At 39.8% G+C, this 22292-nt stretch overlaps 2 protein-coding genes across 5 annotated transcripts in view; one reads left to right on the top strand and one right to left on the bottom strand.

Annotated features, from left to right (window-relative positions):
- Window positions 1-3153, top strand: part of Eml5 (EMAP like 5) — a 122485-nt gene extending 119332 nt beyond the window's left edge. The window contains exons 40-43 of the mRNA XM_028777286.1: window positions 105-208; window positions 794-947; window positions 1521-1621; window positions 1856-3153. Coding sequence (XP_028633119.1) covers window positions 105-208; window positions 794-947; window positions 1521-1621; window positions 1856-1892 — 396 coding nt within the window. The 3' untranslated portion in view covers window positions 1893-3153. The remainder of the gene's footprint in view (window positions 1-104; window positions 209-793; window positions 948-1520; window positions 1622-1855) is intronic.
- Window positions 3154-5848: 2695 nt separating this feature from the next.
- Zc3h14 (zinc finger CCCH-type containing 14) overlaps window positions 5849-22292 on the bottom strand; it is a 40013-nt gene continuing 23569 nt past the window's right edge. For 3 of the 4 annotated variants that reach the window (XM_028777253.1, XM_028777254.1, XM_028777255.1), the window contains 8 exons: window positions 18807-18881; window positions 13597-13756; window positions 12575-12807; window positions 9352-9472; window positions 7892-8028; window positions 7351-7439; window positions 6966-7072; window positions 5849-6108 (listed from right to left, as the gene is read on the bottom strand). In XM_028777253.1, the coding sequence (XP_028633086.1) occupies window positions 6102-6108; window positions 6966-7072; window positions 7351-7439; window positions 7892-8028; window positions 9352-9472; window positions 12575-12807; window positions 13597-13756; window positions 18807-18881 (929 nt within the window). In that variant the 3' untranslated portion in view covers window positions 5849-6101. The remainder of the gene's footprint in view (window positions 6109-6965; window positions 7073-7350; window positions 7440-7891; window positions 8029-9351; window positions 9473-12574; window positions 12808-13596; window positions 13757-18806; window positions 18882-22292) is intronic. The other variant, XM_028777256.1, reaches the window with a different exon arrangement.

The following is a 22292-nucleotide window of genomic DNA, read 5'->3' as shown; positions in this document are numbered from 1 at the left end:
CATCTCCCGTCCTTCCGTTTCACTCCTGATGACACATACAACTGTGTCTGTTGATAATAGATTTGCCTTTGTCTAATAAGTTTTTCCTCTCATTTTGAGAACAGGTTTCTAGTGGTTGCTATAAACGGCATGTCTATGAAGTGCCTTCAGGAAAACACCTTGTGGATCATGCTGCCATTGACAGGATCACATGGGCTACCTGGACTAGGTAAACAAGTAACTTTTGAACTTTGTTAGAAAGTTGGAAAATGTGGGCTAAGGATGAGGCTCAAGAGCAGAGTGCTTTTCTAGCGTGAACAGGCCACATGTTTGAACAGAAAGGAAAACACAGCCTTAGGTATTGTGGTTCAGTTCTTGTCCTAGCATGTGGGAGGCAAAGAGAATTGTTTCAGGTTCTAGGCAGGCTTGATTTACATAGTGAAATAGAGGCTACCCAGGGATCTATAGCAAGACCATCTGGAAAAAAACAAAAACGTAGGAAAGTCCTATTTTTAAATTTATTCTACAAGGGAATGCATGAGTTTGTTATCCTGTCTTGAATTCTTAGAAAATAATGGTATGCTGATTCTGGAACTCCTTCTGATTCAACACTGTCCTACACTTTGTCAGTTTCCGTGGATCAAAAAGTTCTTGAAAAGAACATGTGTAATGACCTTGAAGATTTCATGGCTTTTTCCTAAACTGTCAACACCAATGCACATCTTTAACTGCACCTGGGAGGCAGAGGCAATAGTTTTGTTTAATGATTAATGTCTGGGTTGTCTATGGTCCATTTGCTTTTCCCTCTATCTAGTATTCTAGGAGATGAAGTTATGGGAATCTGGTCCAGACATGCTGAGAAGGCGGATGTCACCTGTGCCTGTGTGTCTCACTCAGGAATCAGCCTTGTGACAGGAGATGACTTCGGCATGGTTAAATTATATGACTTTCCATGCCCAGAAAAATTTGTAAGTCTGTTTAGCATTTTGTATTACTTTAGTTGAATCTTAGATGAGTCACCCCCCCACCCCATATTTAAAATGTTGCGGGTCTAACATGAAAATGCTGCAGTTTTTATTTCTGAGGGTTTCCTCAACTTTCTCAACACCAAAAGTAAAATCTACTAGAAACAGATCTTCCAGGCTAGGTGTGGTGGTACCCACCTTTGATCCCAGCACAGCAGAATCGAGGGAGAGGCAGGTAGATTTCTAAATTCAAGGATAGATAGCCTACATAGTTAAGACACTGTCTCAAAACAACAACAACAAACAAAAAAACCCCAAACCTGCCCCATTGTCTTTTGAAATTTGTAGGAAAGTTCTGATGAACGTTTATGAATCAAATCTATAATCAATTACAGATTCTAGCCCCCCCCCCGCCCTGTTCTTCAGAGAAAAAAGATGACTGCCCAAACGTCCTAGTTTGTTATATGCAGACCTGTAAACTTTACAGTAATCTCTACTCTGGTGATGAATTATTATTTGTTATTGGAACCTCTGTGTACATCACTGCTGAGGGAGCTTTGTCTGTTTCCATTTTAGGCAAAGCACAAGAGGTTCTTGGGTCATTCCCCTCATGTGACAAATATTCGATTTACCAGTGGTGACCGACATGTTGTCAGTGCTGGAGGCGATGACTGCAGGTCAGTGCTTTGTCAGCCCAGGAAGAACATGATTACCTGTTGCTAGTGAAGACTTCATAGTAACCCTATATAGATATGGCGATGAACACAGCCAGCATTCATCAGAAGTTAACTAGTAACTTCAAAGCCATTCACCTCTTACAGACCAAACAGAGTTACTGTAGATGTGGTTGGCAAAATCTTCTGAAAATGTACAATGTGATGAAACTCCTTGTCACTTTTTTCTGATTGCAGTTTGTTTGTGTGGAAATGTGTACACACGCCTCACTGAAAGGTATGATGCTGAGAAGACTAAACAAATCTCACCTCAAGAGACCAGTTCCACGCCGGAAAAACCAAAACCAAACTGCATGGTCAAGTGGTGCTAACTGCAGACTGTGACAGGGAGGGATGTGCAGAGTCACCCACACAGCAGCAGCAGACAGTCAAAATGCTTGCTCTATGTACTAGACCATAGTCCATACACTGCCAGAGAATTACACTGCAAGGAGTGACTGAGTATTTGGTAAAAGCCAACCTCCTCCTCTTATTGAGGGGTGTGGAATTTTGGCAGACTTGCCCAGGAGGTTTTTAGGGTACAGCAATCTTTAAAAAACAAAAAACAAACAAACAAACAAAAAAACAACTTAATCTCATTTCTAATGTTTCTCCTTAAGGTTTTTGTTAAATGAAATATTCCACCCTTGTACAAGGAAAGGAATTACCAACCATCACCCTAATCTGTTTTCAAAATGCAAAGATTTTTCTTAATGGAACTTATATAAGCTTTCGTGGTAAATGTTTCCTATTCATTAATAAAGTCCCCTCTGCAAAGGACATTCTTACAGCCTGAATTAAGGATTATATCCAAAGTCAGCAGTACATGACTACTATATTTTCACTTTGAGCTGTCAATTTTTGTGTTTAGAAGCCATCTCTATAAAATTATGAATCACAATTATGGCCTCATTAATAGGAAAATAATACAATGAACTTCATTTCCAAGTGTACAGTTTTCCTAAGGTTCTGTGACAGCAAGAGCACTTAACTGAAAGATAATACTGCATATAAAAGGTATGATCTAATTAATAAACATTTGTTTATTGTGTAAACAAAAGCATTAAATTCATATACTAATAACACTGGGCATAAAGTTTTATAGTTTTGTATTGAGAAAAATTATTTAATTAGATGTATGCCACCCTATAAGGCTATTTTCCAAAATGATTGACTCCAGGTTCATCTGAAGAACTCAGAGTCCTTCCACTTTACTGCTGCCAAAGACTGGGACTTCCTGTCCAAGACTTTGCTGTTTAGCCTCAATGAACTTTCCTCAAGATGAAAAATCCAGTAGACGGCTGCGTAAAAATTTATTTTTCTACATGTGAAGACACTGAGGATGCTCTACTGGTTGTTTCCACTTTTATTTTACTGTGAGTTCTCATTGTAGCATAGATTCTACCCCCTCAGGCTTCTGGAACCCCGTTTGATTTGATATGTTTTCTATGGCTAAAAATATTGTGACTATTAAAACCAGAAATGAACACACTGCATCAAGGAAGTTTTGTCTAAGCAGCGCTTGAAGCATGGTCAGTTTTAAAGTTGAAGGCTGATGAAGAGATTGAAAGAAACTTAAGCCGGGCGGTGGTGGCGCACGGCTTTAAATCCCAGCACTTGGGAGGCAGAGGCAGGTGAATTTCTGAGTTCGAGGGCAGCCTGGTCTACAGAGTGAGTTCCAGGACAGCCAGGGCTACACAGAGAAACCCTGTCTCGAAAAAACAAACCAAAAAAAAAAAAAGAAAGAAAGAAACTCAAAGCTTAAGGTAACTCTCTTCCAATGCTCATGCTGAATGATCCGTCTAAATTAGGCCAAGTTTTAGAATGCACTGGTATTTCATAAAATGGTAGTCAATAAATAAAAGAATTCCTATAAAAAGGAAAATACTTCAAATTTAAGCATGGTATATAGTTCTAAGGTTTTTCCCTCTGGACAGTTTGTCAGCTGTAGTTACAGAATATTTTTAATTCTGTAAAAGTCTGTAATGTTAAAAAGTAAATCATAAAAACTGTTTCCACTATTTATGTCCTTCAAAGTGGCCAGTCTGGTAAGTCAAGCCTTTGTCACTGCAATGGTCAGTTCTGTGACTAAAGGCTAGGGGTCAGGCTAACTTTTAGGTAGTCATCAGATGACCACCTCTCTGTATTAGCCACCAACTGTGAAAAAGGTAATGAATTAGAGAAACTACCCTGTAGTTTTTAAACCCAGAAAATTATGGTGTGTGCCTGCAGTATATGAATTTACAGCCCAAGACTGCCACCAGCTTTTGTGGCCCCACTTGTTTCCTATGTAAATGCATGCCAAAGCACACAGTCCACTCCAGTGCTCTGCATCACCAGCCATCACGCCGACTTCTCTGGGTGAGTCCTTAGAGTGTTTCACTTACAACAAGTAGTAACTGCTTTAGGGTTAGAGTAAGCTTGTCTATAACTCGTAGAATTAAATAATAAACCACTTAAATGTAGGGCTAGGGCACACCTAGCATTCATAAAGCCTTGGATTTAACCTCTGATAATACATATAAATGGGGCATGCCTATAATCCCAGGTATCAGCATAGAATCAGAAATTCAAAATCATTCTTGGCTACATAGTAAATTTGAGGCTAGCTTGCAGTACATGAGACCCTATCTTAAAAAAACAAACCTTTTAAAATGTGTTTCCAGTCACTGTTGAATTAACAGAAAACAATTATATTGTCACATGCTATTTCCTTATAAAAAGCTAAACCATCTAAGTGCTTGTTCCCTGTTTCTGGTCCTTTACTGGACAATTATGAGAAGATGTCTACACATATTTTTTAGAAAGTGGTAATTAAAAGCCTAGTTCCAGAAATTCACACAATTTAAAAAAAAATTCTTCACCTGAGAAGCAAACCTAGAATGAACGCCTTAAATTCAATGTACTTACAGAATATGGAATTGCCATTTCACTTGAACCTATGCAGCAAGCAGCTTTCGGCCCTTGTCTCCTTTGTTCTTCTGCTGTTTCTGATCTTTACCCTCTGGGGTTAGCATGGTCAAGGCCAGCTTATCAAATGGTTGAATAACTAGCTTGGAAGGGCAATGACCACAGTAGAAGGCTGGCTTCACATCGTTACACAGACTTTTATAGATGTGATTTTATTGTATCTTAACAGTTAAATTTGGTCCTCAAAATGTTTGAGCTTTTATTATCCCCTTTGCTAACCACCTCTTACACTTTAATTTTTAAAACAACAAGTTTTTGAAATCAGTTGTCTGTTATTTAATTCTAAAACATATGACACATCTTGCCTTAACAGTTCCAAAAACCACACATAAAACTCCATAATACAGTAGGCCAAGTTTTATCCTATTGTGAAGTTTACCCTTACTATCTCTGCAATTAAATAGTTCTGTCATTTAAAATATACCACTTAAATCTCAACTTCTACATTTCAAGAATGATCTTTAGTAGTAACATAAGTATATTTTCTGTGGAGTTATTTCTGACAATATTTTTCAGAGTATGGGAATATATATGTATATTTCTATTCTTGTGAGTTCAGAGTCTGTTTTCTGGTACTTTCTGTACATATGTCTGTAAATGTTTTGTATAGTTTGTGATAATGTAGTCCCTCTGAGGGCTGGAGAGATGGCTCAGAAGTTAAGAGCACCGACTGCTCTTCCAGAGGTCCTGAGTTCAATTCCCAGCAACCACATGGTGGCTCACAACCATCTGTAAATGGGATCTGATACTTTCTTCTGGTGTATGTGAAGTGTACTCATATACACAAAATAAATAAATCTTAAAAAAAGAAAAAAAAAATGTAGTCCCTCTGAGACGATTTAAGAATGAGCTAACAGTAAATGGGAGCATTCAAAGACTGGTTCATGCATTTTCTGCATTGTCATTCCAACTATGTTTACCCTACGTGCCCACCTCACCGTCACCACTGACTTTCAGAAAGGCACGGGACCTCAGTCCACTCTACCAAAGTAACACTCAAAATAAAAGCCTGTATTATGCTTCTCAGAGCAAATTCATTTAGACATTAAGAAAGAAAATTTAAGCTAGTTGTTCCAGCTGTCTCGGTTTGGGTTACAGACACTGCATTCGTTACCTTTGGGAAAAGTAAAAAGTGCTTCAGCTCTGAGGACACTGGCCTTCCCACAGCACTACAGCCCTAAGCTGCAGTACCAGTACCAAAAATGATGTTAAACAGCAATGTACAAACATGCCGCAAATGTTTTAATAGAATTTGGCTTTTCTTTAAACTGTCTTTTTCATAGTCAAAACGAACAAACAAAAAATGTTGAAACCACTTAATAAACTTACAAACTTGAAAAATTAGACACTTCAGTTGGGCAGTAAAATTCATATGAAAGCAATATATTCTTAATTTCAAAGACGTGACAAGTTCTCTCATCAGAAGACGGAAGCTTTCAAACTGCATGATCTTCTGCCAGGTAGGACTAGGGCATCATTCACTGAAGAAAACCAAAATTTTTTAAATTAACTGCTTTGCATATAAATAACATATACATTAGCTAAGAAATTTTGTCTTTAAATAATTCAATTATGTAAAGCAGATAAAAGAAATAAATTATGCGATTTAACTTCTGGGCCACTGTAAAATATTTTGAAAACTTCAGTCTAAGAAAACTGACTTGGGATTCTCTTTATTTTTTATGTATGTGTGAACAAAGGTCAACCTCAAAGGTCACATTTCCTACCACCCTTTTAAACTCAGGGACTCTGACTGGCCTGGAACTCACCGAGTAGGCTAGACTGGCTGCCAGCAGACCCCAAGGATCTGCCTTCCCTGCTCTGGAATTACAAGTACATCCTAAGATGCCCCAGACTTTGACATGGGTTCTGGGGATCGAATTTCAGATCCTCAAGCTTGTGAGGCCTGCACGTTAGAGACCAAGCAGTCTACCCATCCCTGCCTTGAGACTGCTATCAGTGTGTATGACACATCATACACAGACAATCCTGCTGGCCTTGGAGTTGCGTTTTGTACTGCACATGCTCACATATTTAGAAAGGCTGAAGGGAGGAGCTCAGTAGCTGCCCTATGCATTAGGCTCTGGATTCAATAATCAGTACCACAAAAACAGAGCATATCTGGAGATGATGTAGGCTAAAAAAAAGTCATCACTGGATAAATTTGGTTCATTAGTAAATCATTTTTGCTAAGGGATTATTTTAATTTTAAAAGAACAGGGGAAGAAATAAAATTCAATATCCCTCAGATCTGTGTGCTTAGACACATAAGGAACGTCAACAGTAGGATATAATTCTAAATGACACTAGAGTTTAAAAAACTAACTTAAATCCTCACCTGGTTTGAGGTCGAATCCATTTCAAGGCATGTCTTGGCGGCACAGTAATGGTGGGATGATAAAATGTGCAGTCGGGTCTTGTACACTGAGTATTAAACCTACAGTGCTGAACAGAAACAAAGAGGAGCAAAACTTAAAGTCTTCAAGATAAAACAGGAACTACACACTGAGACGAGCATGAGCACCTACCTCACTCTAAACTACCAATGTCGCGGTGTTCATTGTAACACCACGGAAAGCCTTAGAAAATAAATACACCTACTAACATGGCACAAAACCACACATGCACATAATTAAAAATAAAACTTAACACAAAAAAGAAACCCAAACTTCAGAATGAGAGATTACCACTAACACCATTTTTTAGAAAATAAAACTTCTTACTTTTGGGTGGTAGAAGGGACATTCCATTTTCTTACAAGCAGGGAAGTAACGGCAGAGCTGGCCATTAGAAGACAGTGCTGGTGACGACACTGACAAGAATCAGAATGAACAATGCTCAATCTATTTGGCAAATCATTTTTTAATGCAGTCTACTGGTAAGGTTAGAATCATTTAATTTACAACAAGTTTTATCAGTCAAGATATAGCAGAGTTCTGTAAGAAAGGCCGATTTGTTTTTTAAATGCTAAAATCATTTCTTTTTGGTTTTTTTGGTTTTTTGGTTTTTTCGAGACAGGGTTTCTCTGTGGAGCCCTGGCTGTCCTGGAACTCACTCTGTAGACCAGGCTAGCCTCGAACTCTCGAACTCAGAGATCCGCCTGCCTCTGCCTCCCAAGTGCTGGGATTAAAGGCGTGCGCCACCACCGCCCGGCGCTAAAATCATTTCTAAAACTATTCTTTTTGTTGTTTCATATCACTTAGAGGCAGAAAATGTCGTTTTCTACTCTTTGGCCCAATTACAACAGTGCACGAAGTTACTAACCTGGCTTTGGAGTCAGTCCTGGGGCTCTTCTGCTCATGTGAGTGAAGGGGCAATCGGCTTTAGTGCACTTTGCATCATATTTACAGTTTGGATGCACAAACAAACATTTCTCAGCAAATTTACAGTTGGGAAAGGCTCTACAAAACAAAAACAATTATTTATATTTAACATCTCAATGACTATTAGGGATTTTTGTTTTTGGTTTGGTTTGGTTTTTGGTTTTGTTTTTTTTCTTTTTAGGGGGACTTCACAAACACCATGCATGGCTGGAAAGATAGCTGAGGTTTTTACAAGCACTTGCTGTTCTTCTAGAAGATGTGAGTTCAGTTCTCAGCACCAACACTGGGTGGCTACTACTAATGGCCTGTACCTCCAGCTTCAGGGGATTCAATGCCCTCTTCTGGCCTCTAGAGGCACCTGCACACATGTGATATCTAGTTTGCCTGTCTCTCAGATACACACATAGTAATAATGGACTAGGAACATAGATCGTTCCATGGAGTACTTCCCTGATATACATGAACCTCTGGTTTCAATCCCCTGTGGTGGTGATGAGGAGTAGGGCAGGGGCAATTAGGACTTTGTTAAATGAAGCTAAATACCAAAACAGAACACAAGTGTATTTCAGATTTGGAGGAAGTCTAACATGTTGCAACTCAAGGCAAGACATTATAAAATCGATTTTGAGTCATTCTACTTTAATAGAATGTCAAAACCAGTTATATCCTAGATTCCACTTTTCCTTTTATAATTTTTAAAAATTTTTATGTGCATTGATGTTTTGCCTGCATGTATGTCTGTGTGAAGACGTCAGATTCCCTGGAACTGGAGTCACACAGTTGTATGAGCTGCGAGGTGGGTACTAGGAACTGTACCTGGGTCCCCTGGGAAAAGCAGACAGTGCTCTTAACCATGACCCATCTCTCTAGCTCCAAATGTCCAAATCTTAAGTAAATTTTAAAAACCGTAAGCATATTTCATGATCAAGGCACTATAAGACTCATACTTACAGTCTTTACATATTTAATTATGCTACTACATGTACTTATAGTGAAAACATGGACACAGTCTAGTCATAGGACCAACAAAACAAAACACCCAAACATGATCTCACAAAGTTCACTGCATTAAATCAAACAGTTGGTAAGGAAAACTAACCCACATCTAGAATATTTTTTCATTACTCACATAACTCAATTTATTCCCAATATAAATAAAGTAGATATCTGTGAACAAATATATACTAACTGTAGAGATACACTTGACGTACCAAGGGACCCAGACATTTCAGGATCATAGGTACCAAACACAAACCATTTTTAAAACACACAAAGCTCTAGGGATGGTTATGGTAGGTATCAAGTATTTGTTTACCGATAAAACCTCTCTACAGAAGGGAAAGCAAAGGTTGTCAGGTGCAGAGGTTGCTATGGAGATAAGCATTGGACATAACTACTCACTTGCAAGGTGAGATGGGGTGATGGTACACACACTCATCCCCGTTTTTACAAGCAGGCCAGTACTTGCAGCGCTCCAGGAGCTTCTCTGGTTTCTGTGCCATGCTCAGGTCAGTCATCTCAGCTTCAAGAAGGAATTGAGACCATTGTGTTCATTAGGATTTAAGTACAAGGTCTACTCAATAAATCTGCCCCAAACCCCAGTCTCAAAATTTATATTCTTTAATGTTTGTAGCCCTGTAAAATAACACCATGTGATATGGCCAATCCATCCTAGTAATGGAACCCTAAGGTTAGCAGAAAGAAGACCAAAGTTGAGACAGAGCCCCAAGTAAACTTCAGTCTTACTTCAGAACTGAAATACAAAAGTGAAAGATGCCAAATTTAAAAATGAAGCTGGAAACACAAGCTGATAAGGAATGTGAATGGTTTTCATATTCCAACCAAATGACAAGTGTCCAAATCAGAAAGTATTCCTAACCACTGAAGTACAGTTAGTAAAGGTCTGGGCACTAAACTCACCTTGATATCTAAGGAGGAAACAGCTTTACATAAGATGGGCCAGGAAATGACACTGCCTATGGGCTTGCGGATGGGGGTAGAATAGAGAAGGTCTTGTAACAGCAAGTCTGAAGTCTGGCTGAGTATAAGATGCTACATGGCAGAAGTAGACAGACTGGGACCATGACCTGGAAATAAGCCTCACCCATGGGGTGCACTGTTTGCATTAAGTCATGTCCAATTACAATGTCAACTACTTGGCACAGGAGAATGGGACCTCTAACTTTTCCTATGACATCTATATGAAACTAATTTATGATGCCAAATAAAGTTATACATGAAGACCACTGCCTTTTGATCTGAGACATCATTGTTAAGTTTTATTGTTTGTGAAGCCAACTCTCACTTGGCTATACAGCAGCAGGGTTTCCAAGCTCTGGTAGGTCAGATCTGGCTTTGTAATATTAGTAGCACATCTAGACATCTTAGGCAAAAATCTAACAGCTCTGAAACTCACCTTTTTCAGAATCAGATTATATAAAGAAGGCAATGTTTCTGCTCTAGTGACCCAATGCCCTCCCTACAGAACTGGCATAAAGAGCATCATGTGGTGCAGACAGGAGCCTCAGTAATGACCATGGTATGCCTGATACCAATTTCTATGCTACTTTAAAAAGAGCAGGGGCTGGAGAGATGGCTCAGTGGTTAAGAGCACTGACTGCACTTCCAGAGGTCCTGAGTTCAAATCCCAGCAACCACATGGTAGCTCACAACCATCTGTAATGAGATCTGATGCCCTCTTCTGGTGTGTCTGAAGACAGCTACAGTGTATTCATATACAGTAAATAAATAAATCTTTAAAAAAAAAAATAAATAAAAAGAGCAGGACTGGGAGTTAGTCCAGCAGTGAACGCTTACTCTGCATCCATAAGGCCCTGGGCTTGATCTCCTATGCAACAAAATAAGAAAAATAGAAAGTAACTTATTTTAGACATAGGATATAAAAGTTCCTTGAGAATTTCTAAAGAAAACCCAACAGCACTGGGAGGGGAACCTCACTTACTTTTAGAAGATCTTTGTCCCATCACTACAGAGGAAACTGCCCCACACTGCTGCATATACAAGACTGATAAAAACACACGATGCCCTAGAACAAAGGAAGACTAGATTCCAAAGAGCAATGCAGCCAGAAAAATGAAGTAGCTGCTCAAAATGATAATAATAATAATAACAATAATAAGTATGTTACAAGGCAACTCTCAGTGAAAAACAATGTGAAGTAATATATCGAAGTCATGGCTCTAGTTTTCCTATGCTGGCATTTTACTTCATAAATGATAAAACTCTTCACATTTAAATTTCCAGTGGCAAATTCACTTTGCATTGAAAGCTGTAATGTGCTGCCATATGATGTTCAGTGGAGGTGTGTTAACACAGATGGTGCAGTTGGTTAGCACCCTCAAATACCACCACCAAAATAAGCAATGAAACTTCCCTGCTTGCACTGGGTGAAGACACCCCCTCCAGGTGTGCGTGAAACTTCAACAGCAGCCTGTTCTCACTGCTGCAGAGCTTCATCCCCACACCTCACTCAAGAGTTCGCAGTGGCAAGGGAAGCGCTCTCCTCATCCCAGCCGTCTCCACAATGGGCCACATCAGTCACACAAAACAGGCATACCCGTGACTGGCATGTTCCCGACAGTCACTGCTTCCTATATACCAACAAGGCCTAGCACAGAAACTCACCTTTAAATGAAAATGGGTCTTAACAGAGCTGAGTGTTAAGCTATCAAATTGAGAACTGAGAACAGTAACACCAAACTATCCTCATTTTAGACACAGCATGCAGAGTCAGTAAATGTGTACAGCTACTGCAGTTTTTACCTTTAAGAGTTAGTAATTAACTCTCCTGCTTAAGAAATGGCATATCTAAATCAGAGAAAATGGTATATCTAAATAAGAGAAAAGTATTGGTGGGGGCTGGAGAGATAGCTCAGCGGCTAACAGCACTGGCTGCTCTTGCAGAGGACCCAGGTTCAGTTCCCAGCACCCATGTGGTAGCTCACAGCTGCATGTAACTTTATTTCCAGGGGATCTGACACACAGCAGGAGGCATGCATGCATTGCTGCACAATCATACATGAAGACAAAATGCTCACATAAATGTAAATCAAAATAAAAATGAAGATAAAGGACCAATGGGGTCACGTGAGCATGACATCCGTGAGGGGAGGAGCAGTGGAAACACAGCTGGCTCCAAAGGGAGGCACCGTCTGAATGGAGTTCCTGAGCATTGCTCAGCATCAATACCACATAAGGCTTTTCTGATACTTGCACCTGCCAGGTTAGGTAAGAAGTCCCTTCCAAGGAGATCCTATGGTATGGGAAACACCAAAATCAAATCCATCTTTCTCTCAAGTTAACTATGAGAGATTGTTGCTGGTAAATGCATCAAGAATGATACTTCATCCTTCAGTAATCATAATAAAAAGGTATTTTGGATCACAATGACTGGATTTTAGCACTGGCATCACAGAATATGCCGTGAAGCAAGCACAGAGGAAGTATGAAATTGAACTGGTGGTTTTGTACGACAGAAGAAAACAGGCTACTGAACAGAAATATAAGCGAGGCCTCAAACCAATATTCACTCAAGATATCACAGGCCAAGACTCCGTTCTCAATGACAGTGGGCTGAGAAGGAAAGTCTGAGCTCTCAACACACCGTTGGAAAAGCTACCATCTGTGTCCTCAAGCTGCCTGCTCATCAAATGCAACTGCTGTGGGTGGAGGAGACCTCTGAGTCCCTTGTTTGAGGCGGAAGTTTGGTTTACAGGTTTCATTCCTTCAAAGCACATCTCCTCCTCTTGATCTGACATGTATCCTGGGGGGCTGGGGACACCATCCAGCGTCACTATAAACTTGGGACTTGCAGGTTTATCTGGTTGTACAAGATCTCTGCCAGACAGATAAAAAATACCATAGAATTAGGGAAACAAACACAAAATGCTGAGCCTCCTAAAGTCCTCTTCAGCAGAACTGTTACTCCTTTGCTTTGCACTTGGTTCACTAAGAGGCTTAGAATGACTTCCTGCTACAGCATAAATGGAACCCTAATACACAACGGCCATGGCCAGCAATTGCAGCAATTACAGCAGTATCACAGGCACCTTCTAGCAAGGACTTACTGATAGTGACAATATCCTCTCAACTCTGACTCTTCATTGTCCATGTGTTCCTTATAGGATCAACATGGAAATAAACCAAAACCAATCCAAACCAAACCAAAGAACAATTAGAATGGATGCTCAGAGCATCCTGGCCAGCAGCTTTAGTTTTACATGATTTGATCATCTGTACACATGTTTCTTTGCTGAATACTGTCTGCTTTCTTAGGAAGGAACCACACAAGCCTTGGCTCTTAACACCTTGCAGAAGGATTTCCTGATTTGGGTTACCCAGTTTTTACAGTTCAATTCCTTGGGTATACATTTAAAACAAGACAACACTACATCCCTTATCAATGGAGTTAAATTATACTCAGCTTTTATTTCTATTTAGTGGATTTCTGAACAAGAAAGATGAACTTGAATTTTTGAGAGCTGAATTTGGCTATTGATGGCCTAGCCAGGGAGTCAATGAGAGCGCCATCTAGTGGGAGCTAAAGGAACAGGGGAGCTGGGAGCTAACAGCTGACCTGCACTACAGTCACACACAGTAGCTACACAAGAAAAAGAAACCATCTACCGTGTCTGCATAAGGTGTCCTGAAAGGACCCGAAGGGCATCTGCAGTCTTCATCCCCGAATCCTGGTTGGGTGTCACTACTACTTCCTCAGACAGCTTTGGCTTCTTCAGAATAAATGATCTTGTGTCTGCATGGACCATGGATTCCATGTCATAGTAATCTGAGCCAAAAAAATTGGCCATAAATGTTTACTTCTGAATATACCTTTTATTCTCAACATCATACAAGTGAGAAGAATGTCAATCTTTTATATAATTATAATTACTTTTAAAGAAAATCATAACTAATTCTACCCAGGGATAGGATTGTAAAACTATTCCAAACTTCTCTTCAGAGAATTCAAATAGTCCTTCCCTCACACGGTACATTACAAATGCCTTTCTTTGTCTACAGCAGAGAAGGGTATCCTCTATCACAGCTGTTGGGATAGTAAACACAGGAAAAGGACAACAGTTACTTTTTTTTTTTTCAAAATCAGAAAGAATTAAGAATCTTAATGTTTCCTAAAATTTTGATTCAAAAACTGGTGAACTACTTTTCCCAAATGAGTTCTGTTCATTTTTCACAGTAGTATTTAAAGGAAACACTGCCTATTAAGAATTCAGTTGGCTTAATTTCTAACCAGGTATACACAGAAAACTATTCTGAAAGGGAATGTTAAGATGAATATGTCGCACTAATCTTCAATGCAAGCCACCACAAGCTCAAGTCAGCTACAGCATCTACAGGCTGCCTCCCTCACAAAATGGAACGAGAACTGAGTTCAGAGTGGGTATGACAACCTGTCAGTATGTGAGCAACTGATAAAAGTTAACTGTTTCTTTTAAAGCCAACAAATAAACAAGACCAAAATTCAGGCTATTAATTTACCGAATATTTTTTTACTGTGCAACTGTGCTAGGTATGTAGATAAAAGGAAAAGAAAATCAGACACATACAATTCTAAAACAGCAAAGCCCAGAAAGGGAATGAAGAGGTGTTAGTAGAACAAAGGTACCTCTTCCAGATGAAAAGTCAAAGAAATGTTGGTCAAAGTCAAATATGTAAAATGAGTATTAAAGGAAAGAGTATGAGGAGAACAGAGCGTCAGAGAGTCAATGGAGGCAGAGAAAACACACGGAGCAAGGAAGGGGACTTAACACAACACTGAGAAAGGTGAGAAATGTGGAATACCTAAGAAGATGCATGTGATGGTATGACAGGGAATGGTTAAGAGTGACTAATAAAATGTAATGATGGATCACGTGCCTAGTATTTTGGATTCTGGCCTAGAAATAGTAAGAGATTCCTAAGTAGGGAAGAAACACAATCAACAGGTTTCTAGAAAAACAGAATTATCTTCTTTCTATGCTGGGTGTGGTTACATACACCTTCAGTCCCAGCACTCAGGAGGCAGAGGCAGAGGTTTGAATCCAAGGATATCCTGATCTACAGAGTGAGTCCCAGGTCAGCCAGGCCTACAAAGTAAGACCTGGTCTCAAATAAATTAATAAAAGTAAAATTTCTTTCCTTCATCCCTCTAACACATGAGAAAGGAAAAGTACATGTTCTACACGCCCATCAACCACCAGGGTCAGAGGGGCTGCTACAACCACAGTCAGGGAAGGTAAAATGGGGAAGAAAGGATGAAGCGGAAGTAGAAAGTCCAGGGAGGAGGAACCAATAGGAAATTATCAATTTTAGATTTATTTAGTTTGAAATCCTTTACAAGGAAGGAAAAATTTACAATTTGACATCTGGTGAGAAGAGATGTAAGAGCACAAGTATTAGGGACAACTCAGACCTTATTTCCTTTCCTATTTATTTTGAAGTCAGTGAATCTAATTTACAGTTTGCACTGGAATGAATGGAATGAACACACACACACTCACACACACACTTCACTACAGCTGCTGGAGGGCCCCAACCCCCTCAACCCCACCCCAGAAAAAAAGCTGACTCATTAGTTTTCTTCCCATGTCCTGCAAGCCCTTCTATGACTGCGTACCTAGCTACTTAAAGCAGAGCTCAGAACTTGTTCTAAGGGATGCTGCATGCCCTTCCTGGCACTCTAAACTTTCTGTGGTATACCTGCTCTCTCTAGTTCACACTTTAGCATGGCACAGAACAGACAAAATTAACGCTGACAGGAAAACACAGGAAAAGTTAGCCATTTAGGGAGCAGCCAGGGAGAAGGGCTGGAAAGAGGAGAATGAAGGCAATGAGAATAAAAGGATAAAAGACTGAAAGTACAGGATGCAACTGTCACAGGCTCCCAAGTTTAGGGAAGTGTGCACCTAGTCCAGGTTTCAGGTCAGGGAGATTGATCAGTGGCTGAAGTGCTTGCTAGCTTGGATACCCAGACCCCATGTACTTCTCGGGTGGGAGTGATGTTCCACATGTAATGTCAGCTTCAGAATGGGAAGATGGGAATCCTAGAGCAAACCCAGGCATGCCAGCTAGCTCTGGGTTTGACTGAAACCCTGCCTCAATGAGTAGGTAGAAGAATGACGGGGATGATTCCTCACATCAACTCTAAGCCTCCACATGGGCGCATACAGACACACAGCTAACATATGCATGCCACACACGGATGGGAAAAGAACATAAGATGTCTGTACTCTATGTACCCAAGCACTGCCCACCTCAGCTTAGTAACAGGGAATCCCTGCATAGTGGACAGAAGTAACAGTCTGTCTGAGTAGAGACCTGGGCTGAGCTCAAGCATTTAATTCTGGACCTTTCTGAAACCGTTAAAAAAAAAAAAAAAAAAAAAAAAAAGCAATGAAGAGTTTTGCTTTTTAAACAAAAAGGTGTATGCCCATAAGGAAATAATTGCAAAGGAACAACCATACTTTCAAAGTAAAAAAACAAAACAAAACAAAAAAAAAAAACAAAGACAAAAAACAGTTATAGAAACTGATTCTAAGACAATAATAAAACAATCTAATTTAGACTACAAGAGTCTCCTAAGATTGAGAACTAGCAACAGAGGTGACCTTGGGAAGAGCTTAAAAAACTGAGCCGTGCTGGAGGGCTTACTTCAGAAGTAATGAGCCTTTCCTAAAGCCTAAGTCCATGCACCTATTTTCTCCGTTTGGACCTACCATCCCCATCCCCATCACTACAGTGAAGACTTGAGAATGACTAGGTATGTAATCTCTCACCCATCACTGCTGGAAATTCAGAGATAACCCATCTGGTTCTATAACAGAAAGGTACCACAACAAAGTAACACGAACAGTGAGAATATTGTTTAAAAGGCCACTGAAAACCTCTATCCATTTCATAGATCCTCTCCCTTGGAGAGTGAGACTTTAGACTCTCAATACGTTCCAGAAATGCCAGCAATGCTCAAATAATTCTATAGTGAAAAACTGTATAATAATTAATGGTAATTCCTCCACGGTCCTCCTCTACTAACTGAGCTATCTGAACTCTGACAATCAAGACTATTTGGAAGGCTGGGCAATCAATGGTGGAGCACGCCTTTAATCCCAGCACTTGGGAGGCAGAGGCAGGCGGATTTCTGAGTTCCAGGCCAGCCTGGTCTACAGATCGAGTTTCAGGCCTGCTTCAGGCCAGAGATACACAGAGAAACTGTCTCAAAAAAACCAAAAAAAAAAAAAGAGTATTTGGAAGACCTTTATTGGCACTGCTGACCAGACTAAGAACACCTAACTGGTATTAATACTCAGGATGCTTCCAAACTAGACTAACAGATCATTCTCCCCACAGGATCCACAATAAAACACAAAGTCCAAACACATATGCCCCAACTCAGAACCCAGAATATCAATCAAGTTTTACTAATCCTCTTTTAAAACAGATAATCAAGGAACGGAAAAACCTTTATCATAAAAGTTGAAACCAACAACTCAGAGAAAATAAGACCAAGGAGGGAAAAGGAAAATGTCAAAACCATTTTTTGACATCCTCAAAGAAAACAAAAAATTATTACATACATGAAACAAAATCAGTATGTTAAAAAAGATCAAAGGAATATGAATAAAGATTGTTCTCAGAAATAAAAAATCTGACAGAATAAAGACTGTGCTCACTCATAAGCCTCAAAAGAACTACTTAATTCTTCAAGTGAACTGGGAATGAAGGTAAAACAGGAACAAAAAAAATGAATGCACCAGAGATGATGAAGTGGGCACAACAAGGCAGACTTTGGCACCACACTTAAAACAAGACTTATTATATGCAGTGTTGCAAGATGGAGGCAAAACCAAGGTTGCAGCATCTTACTACTCAACAGGCAAAGGCAGGAGCAACAGGATTAAAGCTGGAGGAGTAACACCATCCCATTCAGATGGGTAGGACATGGGATCTAGATAGAGGCCAACCTTTGAGAGCAAAAGCACATGTTGAAACAGAAAACTAGGAAAACAGTTGACTGTGGATTTGGAGGGGGGCGATGATTTAGGAGGCAGAAAGCAGAGATAGGAATCAAGGACCAGAGCTTCCAACAAAGGGCAGATTCATGGGAAGCACAAGAATACAAGTGTTAGGTGTGGTGGCACATGCTAGTAATCCCAGCACTTGGAAGAGAAAGCAGATGGACAGCAAGTCAGAGGTCAGCTTGAGCTACAGAATAAAACTGTCAAAAAGGAAAAACTGTTTCAGGTGTCCAATTGTTTCCTACATTTACTGAATGTGGTCCTGGCAGAGATTTGGGGAACCAAAGACACAGATAAAAATAGGTACCTCACTCCAGGCCTGAAGCAGCCTGTGGAATGTATATCTGGGTTGAGCAGAACACTTCACAGAAGCTTTAGAACAAGTAGTTAGTGGTCCCTGAGCATTAGACTGTAAAGTGAGGCCAATACACTGGGTAGCTTGAACTGGTGCTGAGGGGATGCTGAAGCCGCTCTGGAAATACAGCAGAGACAGAAGGTGAGCTAGGGACACAAGGTTCCATGACCGACAATGAGCAGCACAGGGAAAAGGTGGAACAGGGACTCTGGCTGCCTTCACAGCAGGAAAGTGAACAGCTAGAAGCCAAGGAGGAAAGGATAGGGAAAAGAAAGCTTATGAATGAGGCAAAACCACCACACATGAAGGAAATGCAGATCTTACATCCTGGCCCTAAAATATTTGTATCCATCTAATGTGCTGTCTTAGGGCAGGATCTAAGAGATACATGACACACTGAATGAGGTGTAAGGAATGGAAATGGCCACAGAAAACTGGCACATTACAGTGATGAGGTAAACACTACCCACCTTGACTCATCTCCATTGTGTCCACCATTACTGGATCAATTTGCAGTCGGGATAACAATTGCCTCTGTTGAGTTCCTACAATATAAGTTTTAAAACTTCACTAAGCGGAACACAAATATTAACGTTTGTTTATCAGAAATAAATCTTTGAATTTATTTACAGTCTTACAAATAAAGTTTCTACAACACAATTTGCTATTATTATGGTCTTCAAGCTTATCTCTGTTAAAACAAAATACTGCTTATTTGTTAAATCAAAAATGGCAACAAAGTCCCTCCTGGTTCCCCACAAGTGAGGCGGCCAGTCTTCTTGGGTTGAAGAAAACACAGCAGAAGTAAAAGGAAAGAGTGAACCAACAGGAGTGGGTGCTTTAGTAAATGGAGACAATGACTCCACAGCAGGCATGGAGAGTGCTCCCTGAACTCTCAGCACCACGACTTACCCCACACTGCTTCCCTTTCCCCAGGATCTCCTCATCTTTGGAAATAGCAAAACACATGGAAACTTAAACCCAAACCAAAAATATATTCCATAATTCCCCTGTCATGAAATTCCTAAAAAACAAACTGGCTTGGACTGATGCAAAACAAACAATGGATCAAGTATGGCAGTCAGAGTTCTGCATCCAGAGCCTCCCCTGGCTGTACAGCAGACTGTCCATGAGCTTCACAGTAATGCTCAGCTGCTCAACAGGAACTCCACATTCTCTGTTCCTAATGCAGCTACCTCAGTTTCTGAGAGTAGACTCTTTGCCCAATGATGACATCACCTAAGGAGACTGTCCTGTCACCAAGTGATGTGGTGCAAACGTAAATCAGGGGCTCTCAACCTTCCTAATGCTGTGACCCTTTAATACAGTTCATGTTGTAGCAATCTCCAACTATAAAATTATTTTTGTTGCTACATCTCAAGTATAATTTTGCTACTTTTATGAACTGTAATGTAAATATGTATTTTCTGATGGTCTTACATGACCCAAAAGGGTTGTTTGACCATGAAAAGAGTCATGACCCACAGGTTGAGAACTGTTGATATAACCATTTAGATCTATAAATATATTTTTCTTTAAGTTGAACAGGTAAAGTACTTATTTCTAAAATAGCTCTTAAAATTAATTTCTAACATTAATACAAATTCATACTACTATTCTTGAGTACTTGTTGAGAGACTTCTAGCAGGTGGGCTCTATTAAATAAGGCTGTTCTCTTCAACTGAGAATGTAGCTTTGGAAAGGATGCAGAATGGAACAATGAAGAAAGGCACACCTGCCTAGTAAGTGAAATGAGCTGAGTGACCCTGGTGACCAATGGTGACAGATGTCATATAGCCATGTGGCCCTCACATTAGCATCATACTAAAATTCTTTTCTAACATTTATTTTTCTTTTCTAAGTATGACTGTTTTGAAGCATTTATGTTCACTGTATGTGTGCCTGGTACTCATAGAGGCCAGAAGAGGGTGTCAGATCCCCTGGAACTGGAGCTACAGACAGTTGTGAGCTGTTATATGGGTGTTGGGAGGTGAAGTCAGGTCTTCTTGAAGAGCAGTCAGTGCTTTAAACCACAGTACCATCTCACGAGCCCCATAATAATATTAATATCCATACTGCAAAACAAAACCCAACGAACTGATTGTCTATCCTCCAAACTACTTGAATTATGAAAAGGGATATCACATTTTATTGTAAATGTGATTCCCACTGTGCTTAATCACAGGCATTTAGTTCCTAATTTCTAATTTAGAACAGAAGCATCAAACTACAGTATGTAGAGGTAGAATTGGTATGGGTCCAAATACTGCAATTCTCAGTAAGTCAACTGCTTGCTAGTTTTTAAGAGTATCTAGTAGTATATGTGGCTCCACAAGGATAGGTTTTGCTTATACAATGCAAACAAGAAGATGGCAAGGTCTTGCCAAGTACCTCACTGAAAGACTTAAAAGCTATCTATACCCAAGTAACATTTTACCAGCTCTTCTTTGTCAATGTATGTTTCCTTCTCCAGAGAGACATGCACAAAAGAGATTAAATTCCTTTGAAAGTTACCACGGCAAAAATAATCACGGAGAATAGACCTTAGTTCACAGATCTGCTTAAGCTGTATTCCTGTTGGTCAACATACTAACATGCTATAAGTTACAGAACCAGTAATAAAATTAAACAGTTTTACAGCAGAATACCACCACAGAAGTACTTGAAAGAGAATCATTTCCTTTCAAGTTTTACTTTATCTTGAAGCCCATCCATTTTTTTTTTTCAAATCAACATCCTAAGCCAGGCATGGTCTTTTGAGAGGATGAGGCAGGAAGACCACACATATGAAACCATTAAGGGTTAACTTAACCAAACTATGACCCAAAACAAAATACTCCCTGCCACCCATCATTTTTTGGAGACAGGGTCTCATTATGTAGGCCTGGCTGGCCTGGAACTTTGTTACATGGATCAGGCTAACTTTGGACTCACAGATCTCTAACTGTGTCTACCTCCTGTATTAAAGGGGTGCCAGCCGGGCGGTGGTGGCGCACGCCTTTAAATCCCAACACTTGGGAGGCAGAGGCAGGCGGATTTCTGAGGCCAGCATGGTCTACAGAGTGAGTTCCAGGACAGCCAGGGCTATACAGAGAAACCCTGTCTCGAAAAACCAAAAAAAAAAAAAAAAAAAAAAAAAAAGTGTGCTAACACAGCTGGTTCCTAAAAAATTTAAGGGGGTTCTGACTGGTTGAGTTCTTGCCTACCCTAGCATGTATAATGCACTACATTCAGTCCCCAATACCTTCAAATAGAAAGAAAAACCTGTTAAGAGCTCTGCGGAAACTTTCTAGACCCAAGTTAAATTATAGAGTCCCAAGCAACAGAAATCTCAGCTTCTTTGTCTATGCTGAGCTGCCTCTATACCAGAAATAGTCAAAGTGTAGAAGGTTAAAAGGATCAGCACCTAAAACATATAGTTTACCTTTCTCAACATTTGTTAGGAAGCCAATTATTTTTACATCAGTAGTCTTTGACTGCGACTCAAACTCTGTTCTCTCTTGAAAATCTTCCAACTGTCTGTTGCATTCAGATGTAGATGTTAAATATTCATTCATTTTAACCTCTAAAGATGAAATTTTTGCTTCGTTCTGGGACACTCTAACGTTCAAATCAAACAGATTTGCTTCCACTGTCAAAATAGCTGCTTTCATTCCTTTAATTTCATTGATATCGGTTGCTATTTTCCTCAAAAGGTGGGAAATATTGTCCAGTTCATTTAGTGAACAAGAAGCACTTGTCAGAGAGCCTAAGTCAGCAGGCTCTGGTGAGAGGAAAACTGGTAGAGATGGTGATGAAAACCTTGAAGACATTTTCATAAAATTCCTGGCATTTTCACAGCCCGTTAAATTATCTCAACAAAGGTAAAAGCAATCTTCAATGTTACCTTTAGAATGCTAGTGACATTTTAAAACCTGTAACTAAAAAGATAAGGTGACACCACTCTAAAGTAAGAA

The sequence above is a fragment of the Grammomys surdaster genome, unplaced genomic scaffold (assembly GCF_004785775.1).
Source record: "Grammomys surdaster isolate TR1022 unplaced genomic scaffold, NIH_TR_1.0 279, whole genome shotgun sequence".
Lineage (NCBI taxonomy): Eukaryota > Metazoa > Chordata > Mammalia > Rodentia > Muridae > Grammomys > Grammomys surdaster.
This window is presented reverse-complemented; position numbering and strand designations above follow the sequence as displayed.